Source organism: Salvelinus alpinus, chromosome 4, assembly GCF_045679555.1.
Source record: "Salvelinus alpinus chromosome 4, SLU_Salpinus.1, whole genome shotgun sequence".
NCBI lineage: Eukaryota > Metazoa > Chordata > Actinopteri > Salmoniformes > Salmonidae > Salvelinus > Salvelinus alpinus.
Window position 1 is genome coordinate 80,356,308 of NC_092089.1, and position 18,268 is coordinate 80,374,575.

The 18,268-nt window shown below is 44.7% G+C and overlaps 1 protein-coding gene across 3 annotated transcripts in view; it reads right to left on the bottom strand.

Moving 5' to 3' along the window:
• Window positions 1-18,268, bottom strand: part of diaph2 (diaphanous-related formin 2) — a 708,741-nt gene that overhangs the window by 643,524 nt on the left and 46,949 nt on the right. For all 3 annotated transcript variants that reach the window (XM_071399170.1, XM_071399171.1, XM_071399169.1), the window contains one exon: window positions 2,347-2,451. In XM_071399170.1, the coding sequence (XP_071255271.1) occupies window positions 2,347-2,451 (105 nt within the window). The remainder of the gene's footprint in view (window positions 1-2,346; window positions 2,452-18,268) is intronic.

The following is an 18,268-nucleotide window of genomic DNA, read 5'->3' on the forward strand; positions in this document are numbered from 1 at the left end:
CTCTGTCTATATAACCCATAAGGAACAAGCTAAAATATAGATGGTACACAGACAGCTCCCATTCTACTGATGCCATTCTACTTTATATATTTCTATGGTCTCTATTAGAAGATAAGGGGCAATGATCCAGTCTAGAACAGATAGACACACGGGAAAGAGGTGACTTGGTGTGTGATTGAGAGAGTCTACGTTATTAGTACATTTTCCTGCAAACGGAAAATTCTGTTGGAAGCAAGCAATCACGCATACAAAGAAGACCCTAAAAACTGCGATTCCATAGGACGGCGATCATCTTTGGAAGGGTAAGAGAACACCCAAAGATTGAATAAGGCACATCATATTATTAGCTGTGAAAACACTCCACCACAAGATTCCCAAAATTAACCCAAAATCTTGAAATGCAATGAAGATGTTGTCACAACATACCATGTTAATGTCAGATCTAGCACCACGCCTCAATTCCACTCCATCAATCAAAAAACCACCACCAAAAATCTGCCTTACTCAAGAACCATCCTTGGATGTGTAGTGCACTACTTTTGACCAGGGGCCATAGGGCCATTTGAAACGTAGCCCAGCCTGCCCTTCACCTACAGGAGTCTAATTCGCCAGGGAAATTCTATGTCTTCCTTATTTACAGAAACCAGTGGGATGGATTGGGTTTCTAACAGGGTGAGGGGATTTGCTCTGCCGTGTTGCAGACAGGCACTTATCACACATAAACATATCTAAACTCATGTAAACTGGTTCCCGGACCACTTCTACCCTAGGTTGGTGTGTGTCTGTGTGTGTGTCTATATTCTATCCTGACATGGTTCTGACCCGGCTCCCACCTACAGGGCCTATAGAATGTGAGGGGTAGGGAAGGCCCTGAAATACAGTACTCGTCCCTTTCACCCAGACAGAGGCGGCTGTTCATCTGAATATTATAGCAGTGCTCACAAAACATAATGGGCCCGGTGAAAAATTCAATCATCTCTGATCATCATCATTATTAATAAAGCCAGTTAATTACCATAACAATGAGAGAGGTAATAAATTATAATGTCAAAGGCCAGCGGAGTCGGAGTGATGTAGACGGGAGAAGAAATCACTTTTCCTTTTGTGTTGACGGGAGTCTATCCTCAGTAGGGGCCCTAAACTTCATAAAGAGAATAGGAGAATTCACCCTAAAACCCTGGGATTACCCTCAAACGCATTGGGTTTACTGCTCTTATTGGTTTTGAGTGATGAAAGTGTCATGTTGCAAGAATATGCCGCTTTGGGACAGCGATGCGTTCCAAATTCAAATGAAAACTTGATCCCTCCCCAATATTAAGCCACTGAGAGTTACAGTTGCGCTACATCTAAAGTGGTTTGATAAAGCATGCGGGAAAAAAAGGTTAAAAATAAATAAAACGGAGGCGGCAATCAGAGATTGGGGGCTTGAGCAAGGAGAGAGAGACGGAGTTAGAGTGACGGGCAGGTAGAGAGAGAGACGGAGTGAGAGAGCGACAGGCAGGTATAGAGAGAGACGGGCAGGTAGATAGAGAGAGACGGAGTGAGAGAGCGACGGGCAGGTAGAGAGAGAGAGACAGAGTGAGAGAGCGACGGGCAGGTAGAGAGAGAGCAACAGGGTGAGAGAGCGACGGGCAGGTAGAGAGAGAGCAACAGAGTGAGAGAGCGACGGGCAGGTAGAGAGAGAGCGACAGAGTGAGAGAGCGACGGGCAGGTAGAGAGAGAGACGGAGTGAGAGAGCGACGGGCAGGTAGAGAGAGAGACGGAGTGAGAGCTACGGGCAGGTAGAGAGAGAGACGGAGTGAGAGAGCGACGGGCAGGTAGAGAGAGAGCAACAGGGTGAGAGAGCGACGGGCAGGTAGAGAGAGAGCAACAGAGTGAGAGAGCGACGGGCAGGTAGAGAGAGAGACGGAGTGAGAGAGCGACGGGCAGGTAGAGAGAGAGACGGAGTGAGAGAGCGACGGGCAGGTAGAGAGAGAGACGGAGTGAGAGAGCGACGGGCAGGTAGAGAGAGAGACGGCGTGAGAGAGAGACGGCGTGAGAGAGCGACGGGCAGGTAGAGAGAGAGATGGAGTGAGAGAGCGACGGGCAGGTAGAGAGAGAGAAGGAGTGAGAGAGAAACGGGCAGGTAGAGAGAGAGAGACAGAGTGAGAAAGTGATGGGCAGGTAGAGAAGAGCGACAGAAAGGAAGCAGAGCAGGTTAATCTCATAATTCTGTAGCGTCTTGGTAGAATAGAATATCTTATTTTTCATGCCCACTAACTACTACTACACTGGGTGAGAGTAGGTTAGAATGGTTACAATACAGATATAATGCAGAAAGCCCATTGGTTTACAATAAGGACTTACAGATTTGGCGGTGGCAGAGATGTACTGGACAACCATCTCTCTCTTGGTACTCAGGTCCTTCCCACGCAGGGGGGCTTTACGCTCCTCATTCAGGTTCATGTCCTCCTGAGGAAACAAACACAGAGAGTGAGGACAGATGAATACGACACATAACGGGAAGTTAAGGTTATTTAAAATCCATTAAGACTCCAACTACATTGATTGAAGATGTTCTTAGTTGAACTGTCCTACCCCATCAGAACCCAAAACCTAAGCTTGTTTTACTCCAATGTTTGTAAACAAAGTAAATTTAAACAAACAATATATAGCCTAAAAACATGGTTAAAACTATAATTGTGGGCCTCCCGAGTGGCGCAGCGGTCTAAGGCACTGCAGTGCTTGAGGCGTCACTACAGATCCTGGTTCGATCCCGGGCTGTGTCGCAGACCGGCCGCGACCGGGAGACCCATGAGGCGACGTACAATTGGCCGGCCGGGATGTTCTGGTCCCATTGCGTTCTAGCGACTACTGTGGCGGGCTGGGTGCATGCACGCTGACACGGTCGCCAGTGGTACGGTGTTTTCTCCATCCAACACATTGGTGCGGCAGGCTTCCGGGTTAAGCGAGCAGTGTGGCAAGAAGCAGTGCGGCTTGGCAGGATCATGTTTCGGAGGACACATGGCTCTCGACCTGCGCCTCTCCCGAGTGCGTACGGGAGTTGCAGCGATGAGACAAGACAACCAATTGGATATCACGAAATTGTGGAGAAAAAAATAGTAAAAAGTCAAATAAAAATATTTTGTTAAATTATATAACTATAATTGTGATATCATAGATGGTCAGTCCTTGCATCCAAATGAGAGTAGTTACAATTCCAGAGCTTTTTACCGAAACAGGGGGGAATATGTTTTGTTATTGTTTTAACTGCTGATTGCTGCTGGATGTCAACACTCTTCACTCAAATGGAAACAGTCAATGATTCTCCCACTGTTTGTTGCTCTTAAAGATGCAGTCCTTACTTAAGCAATAAGGCACAAGGGGGTGTGGTATATGGCCAATATACCACGGCTAAGGGCTGTTCTTATGCACGACGCAACGTATACAGGCCTTAGCAGTGGTATATTGGCCATATACCGCAAACCCCCGAGGTGCCTTATTGCTATTATAAACTGGTAACCAACATAATTAGAGGAGTAAAAATAAATGTTTTGTCATACACGTGGTATATGGTCTGACATACCACTGCTGTCAGCCAATCAGCATTCAGGGCTCGAACCATCCAGTTTATAAAAGGGTTTAAAGAACGGGGGGGTCTAATCCTAAATGCTGATTGGTTAAAACCGCATTCCAGCCAGTGTCTATTCTACAAGTTGCCACCGGCTAAATCTATGCTGTTAAAGTGCTCATTTACTCTGTTCCATCTGACTGCGCAATCCACTGTCTCATCAGCCCCGCCAGGCAATTTATAAACTTCATCTCCACTATAAAAAGCATCTAGAAATTACCTCATGTCTTTTAGACTCTAAAAAGCAACAAGACATTATCTCACATTACTTTTAAACCAACATTTAGTTTTCAACAGTGGAGAACTGTATAAACCTTGTTGTCTGTCTCTCTGACATTTGCAACTTTGTTTCAATATTCAAATTCAATCTCCAGCTGTCACATAGTAATGAACGTGTCGGGAGTCGGGATGAGAGACAGACAGGCAGGCAGCTTTTCTCAGCCAGTCAACATCATGAATCAGCATTATTATTATGGATATATACAAAGAAATATCAGTAGAAAATAGGTAAAAAGTTTGCTGTCTTTCCAGCTTCAGTTTGAAGTGATTGTGTTAGCTGTGTTGCTGGCTAGCTCTCAAACAGCAGTGTCCTGATGAGAGAGAACATTTTATATGCCAGGTGAAATCGCAAATAAACATCACTAGAAAACAGCTTAAACAAATGCAAATGCAGCTACTTTGTTTTTATTCTGGATGCACGGTTTGATGTGACTAAGTTAGCGTTAGTTGGCTAGCTAGAAAGCAAGGGATAAGAATGTTGCCAGTCAGTATGGCAATGGAACATTTAGAACGAACGACTGGGTCGCGTCCATAGCTACAGAACAAAAAGACTGAATGACTGGGTCATGTCTCTGGCAACCGAACTGATAGAACAACAACCAGCCGGCTTGGGTAGCAACCCTAGATTTGTGTCGGGACTATATCTTGTGGAAGGATGAAATAGTACGAATAAATTCATCAAAATAACGTTTTTAATGAAGATATGTCAATCATTATTTTAATATGTTGATAACCCTTTGTACAAAAGTGATAATGCCCTCGAAGCCGGTGTTTGGAGGATGTATCGGGCCTAACAAACACCGGCTTCTCGGGCATTAACACTTAAATAAATAGGATGCTATACAAGAAAAGGTAAACCGTCATAGCACTTTATGTCCAGCTGCTGTACTACAGTTGAGGGTACACAGTCCCCCCCCTCTCTCTATAGGGTTCTGTAGTACAGTTGAGGGTACACAGTCCCTCCCTCTCTCTCCAGGGTTCTGTAGCACAGTTGAGGGTACACAGTCCCTCCCTCTCTCTCCAGGGTTCTGTAGCACAGTTGAGGGTACACAGTCCCTCCCTCTCTCTCTAGGGTTCTGTAGCACAGTTGGGGTACACAGTCCCCCCCTCTCTCTATAGGGTTCTGTACTACAGTTGAGGGTACACAGTCCCTCCCTCTCTCTCCAGGGTTCTGTAGCACAGTTGAGGGTACACAGTCCCTCCCTCTCTCTCTAGGGTTCTGTAGCACAGTTGAGGGTACACAGTCCCTCCCTCTCTCTCTAGGGTTCTGTAGCACAGTTGAGGGTACACAGTCCCTCCCTCTCTCTCTAGGGTTCTGTAGCACAGTTGAGGGTACACAGTCCCTCCCTTTCTCTATAGGGTTCTGTACTAAAGTTGGGGGGTACACAGTTCCTCCCTCTCTCTATAGGGTTTTGTACTACAGTTGGGGTACACAGTCCCCCCCGCCCCCCCCTCTCTATAGGCAATATGACAGACAGGCATAGCAATAGGAGGTAATGTGGACGAGCCCACAGCTAGCGACAGTGATAACTACTCCTGGAAGCAGAAGAGTTAGGCCATGATGCATTACCCTATGTTATACAACAGAGTGGATATCATACAACACTGCCTGTACAGTGGATGGGTAAGGATGATTACCATCCAACACTGTCATACCACAACGCCTGGATGGACAGTAGCCAATGTCTCATTAGCTATTATCTTCAGCATACATGCTACGTTTTACTCTGCATCACAAAAAGGCCCTTTCTTGTCAAAGAGATGAGGGGATGGAGGGAGTGAGGGATGGAAAGAAGAGCACTAAAAGCAGGGGAATGACATGATGAGGATGGGAGGATGTTTATTTGGAGCACTCTCAGACAAAGGTATGGACAGAATGACATAGAAAAACACATGGCTAAAGTGATGTGGCTGAGTGCTGCTGCTGTGGAACAAGGCTGCACTCTAGTGGGAGAATAGTGTGTTTTTCTTTTGTTTGATGTCTTTCTGTACACAGTGAGTTGGCTGAGCTTCGAATGCTGAAGGGTGGTGGTTTTGGATGTACAGGAGGACTGGGAACTGCCAGATACGATATCACCATCCTTAGGTGTCGATGCGATATGTCCTGCGATTCTATATGCATTACGATTCAATACTGTGATTTCATTGTGATGCGATGTTCCAGACATATTGCTCACCATATGTCTGCTACAGAGAGACAAGGGAGAGACACGAGAAAACATGTTTTGATCAGTCATGGAAATGAAAGTGCTGAAAACAAATTGGCTCCCTATTTAAAAATAAGATGGAGAACAAACTATGAGTTTTGGGGCAGGTAAAGCCAACTAACACAAAAATAATATTGATATTGTGAAACGATACAATACATCTTCAAAAAGAATATCTTGATATGTAACTATCTATTTCCCCCATCACTAATGTATAGCCCAGAATATAACAGAGATAGCCTGCATCCCAAATGGGACCCTATTCCCCATATAATGCACTACTTTCGGCCCTTGTCAAAAGTAGTGCATGGTGAAGGAAATTTGGGGCGCCGCCATAGATAAATCAACCTTACAGTATATGTCTACTATATGATCTAACATTTGGTGAAGGGATTTAAATTATTGTCTCTTTAATTCTGTAGGCTATTGCCTGGTACAGTATAGTCTGTGGCTGTTGAAAGGCACAACATCATGGTTATTACCATTAAGGTAATGTACCCACTAGATACAGCATCATGGGTATTACCATTTAGGGTAGCATGACCCACTAGGTACAGCATCATGGTTATTACCATTAAGGGTAGCATGACCCACTAGGTACAGCATCATGGTTATTACCATTAAGGGTAGCATGACCCACTATGTACAACATCATGGTTATTACCATTAAGGGTAGCATGACCCACTAGGTACAGCATCATGGTTATTACCATTAAGGGTAGCATGACCCACTAGGTACAGCATCATGGTTATTACCATTAGGGGTAGCATGACCCACTATGTACAGCATCATGGTTATTACCATTAAGGGTAGCATGACCCACTAGGTACAGCATCATGGTTATTACCATTAAGGGTAGCATGACCCACTATGTACAGCATCGTGGTTATTACCATTAAGGGTAGCATGACCCACTAGGTACAGCATCGTGGTTATTACCATTAAGGTAGCATGACCCACTAGGTACAGCATCGTGGTTATTACCATTAAGGTAGCATGACCCACTAGGTACAGCATCATGGTTATTACCATTAATGGTATCATGACCCACTATGTACAGCATCATGGTTATTGCCATTAAGGGTATCATGACCCACTATGTACAGCATCATGGTTATTACCATTAAGGGTAGCATGACCCACTAGGTACAGCATCATGGTTATTACCATTAAGGGTAGCATGCCCCACTAGGTACAGCATCATGGTTATTACCATTAAGGGTAGCATGACCCACTATGTACAGCATCATGGTTATTACCATTAAGGGTAGCATGACCCACTAGGTACAGCATCATGGTTATTACCATTAAGGGTAGCATGACCCACTAGGTACAGCATCATGGTTATTACCATTAAGGGTAGCATGACCCACTATGTACAGCATCATGGTTATTACCATTAAAGTATCATGACCCACTAGGTACAGCATCATGGTTATTATGAATAAGGGTAGCATGACCCACTAGGTACAGGGGGGGGGGTGTAGAAACTTTTACCAATTGGACATTTTCTAACGGCGGGACCGGTAGGCTTTTTAATTCATCTCTGAACTCTGCTAATTTGGCCGGTTAATTGGCATTCATTAAACAAGGCAAAACGCAGAGTGGAGAATAAAGGGGGGATGAAGGGGGGAGACAGTTGGGCCTGCGGAGTACTCATCTGGGCCAACTGGAAGAGAAAAGCTTCTCTGTGTTCCGCCTCCCAAAAATGATTTATGATCCATTCATAATGATATCCTCGCAGGTCTGCGTGGAAGAATCCCAAGATATCCCTGGCTGCCGACTCGGGTAAATTAAACATTTATACAGGCAACCCCAAACACTTGACTGTGTGTGGAGCTATCTGGCGGTAGTGGAGACATCTGCGTGTGTTCTTTCAGCCGAACGGACTGGGCCTCAACTCTGCATGGCCTGAATACTGTGCGAAACAACTTGAGATTTGAGACTGCCTCAGATACGTCTGAAATCACAGAGCGGGGCCTCTCGAGTGGCACAGTGGTCTAAGGCACTGCATCGCAGTGCCACTAGAGATCCTGGTTCGAGTCCAGGCTCTGTTGCAGCCGGCAGCGACTGGGAGACCCATGTGCCGGCGCACATTTAGCCCAGCGCCGCTGACACGGTCGCTAGGTGTACGGTGTTTCCTCCGACACATTGGTGCGGCTGGCTTCCGGGTTAAGCGGGCGTTGTATGGAGGATGCACGGCTCTCGACCTTCGCCTCTCCCGAGTCTGTACGGGAGTTGCAGCAATGGGACAAGACTGTAAAACTACCAAATGGATACCACGAAATTGGGGAGAAAACTTTTTTAACGAATAATAAAAAGAAATCACAGAGCGATGCGGAGATATGTGCTGCCTGTGAACGCAGCTTGGGGCTTCCATTGGCTCCGATTGCAAGGGATAATGTATAGTGTACCGTCATATCTGTCTTCTATTGAAATGCATATGGACAGGAGAGAGGAGGAGAGAAAGCATTGTTTTGATTTGCTTTGACTGTGACAAATGTATCATTTTCTCCACTGCCCCACAAGTTTGATTCATGGCGTATAGGGGTACATTGTGTCTCTCCTCCTCTGTGGTTTAAGTGCAGAGGGAAAGTGTAACTGCAATGGAGAATCACAGAGAGGCTGTTATTATGGAGAATGCTGCTCCTGGCAGTGAGGCACAGGCACATAAAGGCTCAAACAAGCCTCATCCACACAGCACTCTGCAATGGTCACTTTCATTCTCTCGGTCTCTCACTCTCTTCTACGACTTCAGTGGGCATTAGGTGGGGGGGACGAGGGTCATCATTTGGATCTATTACCTGCCATGGCTGAAGAGAGGAATCATACAGAGCTCATAAAAGTGAAAACTAGAAGAACAGGTGGAGGCATGTTGATGGCAGTTCACAGATACACATCGGTTCCAGGTATTCTCCTTCTAGAAAACCCGGAATATGACAGACAAGCAATAAAATAAACAGGCAAAGCAACGGAAGGTAATGTGGATACGACCCACAGCTAGTGACAACTACCCGTGGAAAAAATAGAGTTAGGCCGGAGTATGATGTATCAATGGACGCTGTATACAGAATAGGCCAAGGAAATGATCTTCCACAATAGCGACAGGTTGGTATGATATCCACCCTGCAGTATAAGAGAGTGGACAGGGTGCCATTTGGGGTGCATCCTTGGAACATTGTGCCAAGATAGAGGAGCGTGTTATGTACAATGCTGCTGCCTATTGCTCATCTCTCTGACTGTGTGTCTGTACGTAACGTGATTCACAGCGGTGGACCAGGCGAGCGGTGGTCGTTCCAATAACATTATTCACACAGAGACAGACGTGTTGGTCTGGAGGGCATGGCCTAGAGAAGAGGAGTAACACGTCTCTCTGTCCGCTTGTCCATCCTGAGGCATCCGCCGGTAATCACAACCTCATCCTCGTCCCTCCAAGTCCGCCCTAGTATGAAACGTGCCTGAATGTTCATGTCAGATGGGAGCGATGGAGCTGATGGGGAGGGGTACAGATTCATAAAGAAGGGGGTTTGCCGCTGGCTAAATGAGGAATAACACACGTGTATCACATGGCGGCTCGCTGTTTTCCCAGCACCAGGTCCCACATTAAGAATCCTGCCACAGCGCCTCCTTCTCGCCAAAGACGCTTCCTCCAATGGGAGATTTCATCAGAGGATTTACCGCTGTGAATTTATATCAGGGGCTCCGACTCCGGGGTCCAGCTGTGCACATCAAGACTAAAGAACCCAAGGACGCTGCACAACACACACACTCCTTGTGGCAGAGTGGAAGCCACAGCAGCCTTAATGTGACTCTCAGGTAGCCAGCAGCCACTGGTATAATATGAACACTACACACCACACACTACTGTAACAACAAAACTATACCCTACCACTACCGTAACACTAACATTACACACTACCACTACTGTAACACTAACACTACACCTTACACTACCACTACTGTAACGCTTACACTACACTACCAATACTGTAAAACTAACACTACACCCTACACTACCACTACTGTGACACTAACACTACCCACTACTGTAACACTACCACTACTGTAACACTAACACTACCACTACACCCTACACTACCACTACTGTGACACTAACACTACCCACTACTGTAACACTACCACTACTGTAACACTAACACTACCACTACTGTAACACTAACACTACTGTAACACTAACACTACTGTAACACTAACACTACTGTAACACTAACACTACCACTACTGTAACACTAACACTACCACTACTGTAACACTAACACTACCACTACTGTAATGCTTACACGACACACTACACTACACACTACCACTACTGTAAGACTAACACTACACCCTACCACTACTGTAACGCTAACACCACACTACCACTACTGTAACTCTTACACTACCACTACTGTAACACTACACACTACCGTAACAAACACTACACCATACCACTACCGTAACACTAACACTACTGTAATGCTTACACCACACTAACACTACCACTACCGTACAGTAACACTACCGTACAGTAACACTACCGTACAGTAACACTACCGTACAGTAACACTACCGTACAGTAACACTACAGTACTGTAACACCACCACTACCGTACTGTAACACCACCACTACAGTACTGTAACACCACCACTACAGTACTGTAACACCAACACTACAGTACTGTAACACCATCACTACCGTACTGTAACACCACCACTACAGTACTGTAACACCAACACTACAGTACTGTAACACCAACACTACAGTACTGTAACACCAACACTACAGTACTGTAACACCAACACTACAGTACTGTAACACCAACACTACAGTACTGTAACACCAACACTACAGTACTGTAACACCAACACTACAGTACTGTAACACCAACACTACCGTACTGTAACACCAACACTACCGTACTGTAACACCACCACTACCATAGTGTAACACCACCACTACCATAGTGTAACACCACCACTACCATAGTGTAACACTACACTACACTACCGTAACACTAACACTACTGTAACAAACACACTACAGTACTGTAACACTACCACCGTAACACTACTGTAACACTACCACCGTAACACTACTGTAACACTACCACCGTAACACTACTGTAACACTACCACTACAGTACTGTAACACTAGCACTACCGCTACTGTAACACTAACACTACACCCTACACTACCACTACCGTAACACTAACACTACTGTACAACTAACAATACACCCTACACTACCATTACTGTAATGCTTACACCACACTAACACTACACACTACCACTACTGTAACACTACCACACTGTAACACTACCACTACCGTAACACTACCACACTGTAACACTACCACTACAGCACTGTAACACTACCCCAGTGTAACACAACCCCAGTGTAACACTACCACTACTGTAACACTACCACTCCCGTACTGTAACACTCCCGTACTGTAACACTCCCGTACTGTAACACTACCGTACTGTAACACTACCGTACTGTAACACTACCGTACTGTAACACTACCGTACTGTAACACTACCGCACTGTAACACTACCGTACTGTAACACTACCGTACTGTAACACTACCGTACTGTAACACTACCGTACTGTAACACTACCGTACTGTAACACTACCGTACTGTAACACTACCATACTGTAACACTACCATACTGTAACACTACCATACTGTAACACTACCATACTGTAACACTACCATACTGTAACACTACCACACTAACACTACCACTACCGTACTATAATACCACTACCGTACTGTAACACTACCACTACCGTACTGTAACACTACCACTACCGTACTGTAACACTACCACTACCGTACTGTAACACTACCACTACTGTACTGTAACACTACCACTACTGTACTGTAACACTACCACTACTGTACTGTAACACTACCACTACTGTACTGTAACACTACCACTACTGTACTGTAACACTACCACTACTGTACTGTAACACTACCACTACTGTACTGTAACACTACCACTACTGTACTGTAACACTACCACTACCATAGTAACACTACACTACTGTAACACTAACACTACTGTAACACTAACACTACTGTAACACTACCACACTGTAACACTACCACTACAGTACACACTACAGTACAGTAACACCACCACTACAGTACTGTAACACCACCACTACAGTAACTACCACTACAGTACAGTAACGCTAACGCCACACTACGACTACTGTAACTCTTACACTACCACTACCGTAACACTAACACTACCGTAACAAACACTACACCCTACCACTACTGTAACACTAACAATACACCCTACACTACCATTACTGTAATGCTTAAACCACACTACCACTACTGTAACACTACCACTACCGTACTGTACCACTACCGTACTGTAACACTACCACTACCGTACTGTAACACTACCACTACCGTACTGTAACACTACCACTACCGTACTGTAACACCACCACTACAGTAACTACCACTACAGTAACGCTAACACCACGACTACTGTAACTCTTACACTACCACTACCGTAACACTAACACTACCGTAACAAACACTACACAAACACCCTACCACTACTGTAACACTAACAATACACCCTACACTACCATTACTGTAATGCTTACACCACACTGCCACTACTGTAACACTACCACTACCGTACTGTAACACTACCATCTCCCGGGTGGCGCAGTGGTCTAGGGCACTGCATCGCAGTGCTAGCTGCGCCACCAGAGTCTCTGGGTTCGCGCCCAGGCTGGGCTGGGTTCGCGCCCAGGCTCTGTCGCAGCCGGCCGCAACCGGGAGATCCGTGGGGCGACGCACAATTGGCATAGCGTCGTCCGGGTTAGGGAGGGTTTGGCCGGTAGGGAGGGTTTGGCCGGTAGGGATATCCTTGTCTCAGTATGTAAAAATGTAATAAAATGTATGCACTCTACTGTAAGTCGCTCTGGATAAGAGCGTCTGCTAAATGACTAAAATGTAAATGTAAATGTACCACTACCGTACTGTAACACTACCACTACAGTGCTGTAATACTACCACCACAGTACTGTAACACCACCGTACTGTAGCACTACCACTACAGTACTGTAACACTTACACTACCGCTACTGTAACAGTAACACTACACCCTACACTACCACTACCGTAACACTAACACTACTGTAAAACTAACAATACACTCTACATTACTGTAATGCTTACACCACACACTACCACTACTGTAACACTACCACTACCGTACTGTAACACTACCACTACCGTACTGTAACACTACCACTACAGTATTGTAACACTACCACTACTGTAACACTACAGTACTGTAACACTACCACTACAGTAACACCACCACTACAGTACACACTACAGTACTGTAACACTACCACTACCGTACTGTAACACTACCGTACTGTAACACTACCACTACAGTACTGTAACACTGTACCACTACCACTACAGTAACACTACCACTACTGTTACACAGTGGTTTCTTAACAGGCCGGGAGAAGATTATTTGTCCGCATCAACCAACCCTGTGCAGCTCTTCTTCCCAGAACCTTTTGATAACCTGGCAGCATTATGAGCGTATTCTAGCTTTGAGTGACATGCAGACAACATGCTGAAGGAAAAACCCATTTGGATTTGTCCTAGTATTTAAAGCACACCAGGGGGCTCGTTGGTCAGCACTAACACCCTAATTTGGAACTCATTTGAAAACAGCAGTGTAAGCTATGTTATCGATCAATAAGAGCTGGGGCCACGAGGAGACACACAGACAACAACCAAATGCAAACACTCTGGATTGAGTATCTATGTATTGAGAATAAGATGATGCATTTGACTAGACTTAGCTACTCCAATTCAAGTTGTATTATCATTTCAACATAGGCTGCTGGTGGTACTTCAGCTGTAAACATGCTCTGCCATCTATAGATACGGGCAAGTTGGTGCTGGTGGCTTCAAAAGCACGTAAAGGTAATACAAGTCCTTTTACTTCAAATTCATTACTGTAATCTCGCTTTCAGTGAGGGTTCTCGGCGCAACACATTTTCAGCCGCCGTGAAACATGCCTTCCGTCACTGAGCAAATGGAAGCCTGAGTTTAATGTCACGGCATGGTGAGCACAAACACAGTAATTTAGAGGTGAGCTGAGTGACAGGCAGGGCATGAGGCGCGCTGAGGCAGGAAAGCACAGAGCGGCAAGAAAACACCAAGCGGCAAGAAAACACCAAGAAGCAAGAAAGCACAAAGCGGCTTGTGATGGAGGAGAGAAAAAAAGAAAAGAAAAAAGAAAAAAAATGGAGCATCTTTGGCTCCCGCAATAAAGACCATTGTATGATAAAAGGTACATAAACACACATACACACACACACACACACACACACAGAGACCTATGCAATGAAGCTTGGGTAATTTAGCCTTGCCCGCTTCAAAGAAATGGGCTGAAAGCTTTTTGTTCGATTTTCAATCTGGCAGTATACACAAAGAGCCAGCCAGGGCCAGTTTCTATGGAGTAAAAAGCAGGGATTGCAAAACAGGTTTGACCTCGGAGATTCAGATCAACTTTATTCAGATAAACTTTATTATTCCACCAGGGGGAAATTCATTTGGTCATGTGCTTAAAAAGACAGTATGCTATAGCTAGACATTTAAAGTGAAAGTGCAATATGCTGTATACTCGAGGGACCAACATACTATTTATTATACAGCCTAATGGCTGTTGGAATAAAAGAGTCCCTATATCTATCTGTTTTAATTTTCTTTTGAAGAAGTCTCTTTCCCCTTGCCCGGCTGCTACTGTGACTACATTGAGTGAAGGGGATGAGCAATGTCCTGTAAAATTCTTTCAAGTTTTAGGAGGAAGAGTTTTGTGTATAGGCTGGTGGCTGATTCTTGATCTATACCAATTTATCCTTTCCGCTGTCTTAATCAAGCGCTGAAGCTTGATTAGGCCTTGCACTCGCATGTTTCCAAACTCACATATCAGACCAAAGGACAGCACACTCTGCAGGACAGATTTATAGAACATATGTAAGATATGGCGGTCAACATTAAAATGGTTCAGTTTGCATTAAAAAAATATATTCTCTGTAGCAATTTATTTATCTTTGCAAAGGCAGTCATTGAATTTCAGTTAGTCTATTTCGATTCCCAGGTACTTACAGTTGAAGTCGGAAGTTAACATACACCTTAGCCAAATACATTTAAACTCAAGTTTTTCACAATTCCTGACATTTAATTCTAGTAAAAATTCCCTGTCTTAGGTCAGTTAGGATCACCACTTTATTTTAAGAATGTGAAATGTCAGAATAATAGTAGAGATTTATTTAAGTTTTAATTTCTTTCATCACATTCCCAGTGGGTCAGAAGTTTACATGCACTCAATTAGTATTTGGTAGCATTGCCTTTAAACTGTTTCACTTGGGTCAAACGTTTTGGGTAGCCTTTCACAAGCTTCCCACAATAAGTTGGGTCAATTTTGGCCCATTCCTCCTGACAGAGCTGGTGTAACTGAGTCAGGTTTGTAGGCCTCCTTGCTCGCACAAGCCTTTTCAGTTCTGCTCACACATTTCATATGGGATTGAGGTCAGGGCTTTGTGATGGCCACTCCAATACCTTGACTTTGTTGTCCTTAAGCCATTTTGCCACAACTTTGGAAGTATGCTTGGGGTCATTGTCCATTTGGAAGACCCATTTGCCACCAAGCTTTAACTTCCTGACTGATGTCTTGAGATGTTGCTTCAATATATCCACATCATTTTCCCACCTCACGATGCCATCTATGTTGTGAAGTGCACCAGTCCCTCCTGATGCAAAGCACCCCCACAACATGATGATGCCACCCCCGTGCTTCACGGCTGGGATGGTGTTATTCGGCTTGCAAGCCTCCCCATTTTTCCTCCAAACATAATGATGGCAAAACAGTTATATTTTTGTTTCATCAGACCAGAGGACATTTCTCAAAAAAGTAAGATCTTTGTCCCCATGTGCAGTTGCAAACCGTAGTCTGGCTTTTTTATGGCGGTTTTGGAGCAGTGGCTTCTTCCTTGCTGAGCAGCCTTTCAGGTTATGTCGCTATAGGACTCATTTTACTGTAGATATAGATACTTTTGTACCTGTTTCCTTTAGCATCTTCACAAGGGCATTTGCTGTTGTTCTGGGATTGATTTGCACTTTTCGCACCAAAGTACGTTAATCTCTAGGACACAGAACGCGTCTCCTTCCTGAGCGGTATGACGGCTGCGTGATCCCATGGTGTTTATACTTGCGTACTATTGTTTGTACAGATGAACGTGGTACCTTCAGGCGTTTGGAAATTGCTCCCAAGGATGAACCAGACTTGTGGATGTCTACAATAATTTTTTTGAGGTCTTGGCTGATTTCTTTTGATTTTCCCATGATGTCAAGCAAAGAGGCACTGAGTTTGAAGGTAGGCGTTGAAATACATCCACAGGTACACCTCCAATTGACTCAAATTATGTCAATTAGCCTATCAGAAGCTTCTAAAGCCATGACATCATTTTCCTGGAATTTTCTGTTTAAAGGCACAGTCAACTTAGTGTATGTAAACTTCTGACCCACTGGAATTGTGATACAGTGAATTACAAGTTAAATAATCTGTCTGTAAACAATTGTTGGAAAAATTACTTTTGTCATGCACAAAGTAGATGTCCTAACCGACTTGCCAAAACTATAGTTTGTTAACAAGAAATTTGTGGAGTGGTTGAATATTGAGTTCTAATGACTCCATCCTAAGTGTATGTAAACTTCCGACTTCAACTGTATGTAAACTTCCGACTTCAACTGTATATGTGGTCACTCTATGGACTGAATCCCCATTGAGCTTTGGCGGGGGTAGTTTTGTTCCTTCTGAAATCAATTTCCATCTCTTGTTTTCTTAACGGTTACTTCAAGAAAGTTTTCTGCACACCACTGGACGAATTTTGACGCTTCTCTGCCAAATCCTTGAAGAGAGGCTTGGTTTGGCTGGAGGAAACCCACAACAGCGGTGTGATCTTCATATTTAAAAGCTTGTGGGCTGAGTCAGAGGCTTGACAATCATTTGGGTACAGTGTGTACAGTATCGGTGAAAGTACACTACCTTCAGGGGCTACCGTACTCACCGTTCTAGACGTAGAGATGGCGGAGTTAAACTTCACTTGTTGAGTACGGTTCACAAGGAAACTATTAATCCACTTGATCGGTAAAGAGTTGACACCTAAATTCCCCAGTTTATCAGCCAGTAAGCGGGGTTGGATGGTGTTAAACGCGCTACTGTTGTCAATGAATACAATACAACAAGATGGGTACGAGTTTAACTTAACATGTAACATTCAAAAAAGTCCGTCATCAACAAGGTGCAGGGTGAGCACTTACAGTATGGTACAGTATACCCATACTGAAAAGCCAATAACATACCTGTTATTGAGCATGTTCTAGCCTGATCAACTCTATCCGAAGATATGTCACACTGCATGAGGCAAATGGTGGTCATACCAGATACTGACTGGTTTTCTGATCTACTCCCCTACCTTTGTTTTAAATGTATCTGTGATTGGCCTCCCGGGTGGCGCAGTGGTCTAGGGCACTGCATCGCAGTGCTAGCTGCGCCACCAGAGTCTCTGGGTTTGCGCCCAGGCTCTGTCGCAGCCGGCCGCGACCGGGAGGTCCGTGGGGCGACGCATAATTGGGCTAGCGTCGTCCGGGTTAGGGAGGGTTTGGCCGGTAGGGATATCCTTGTCTCATCGCGCTCCAGCGACTCCTGTGGCGGGCCGGGCGCAGTGCGCGCTAACCAAGGGAGCCAGGTGTTTCCTCCGACACATTGGTGTGGCTGGCTTCCGGGTTGGAGGCGCACTGTGTTAAGAAGCAGTGCGGCTTGGTTGGGTTGTGCTTCGGAGGACGCGTGGCTTTCGACCTTCGTCTCTCCCGAGCCCATACGGGAGTTGTAGCGATGAGACAAGATAGTAATTACTAGCGATTGGATACCACGAAAATTGGGGAGAAAAGGGGATAAAATTTAAATAAAAATAATTAAAAATAAAAATACAAATGTATCTGTGATTAACAGTAAATTAGAGCCTGATGAATTTATTTAAAATTGACTGATTTCCTTTTATGAACTTTAACATCCTTGAAATGTTGCATGTTGCAT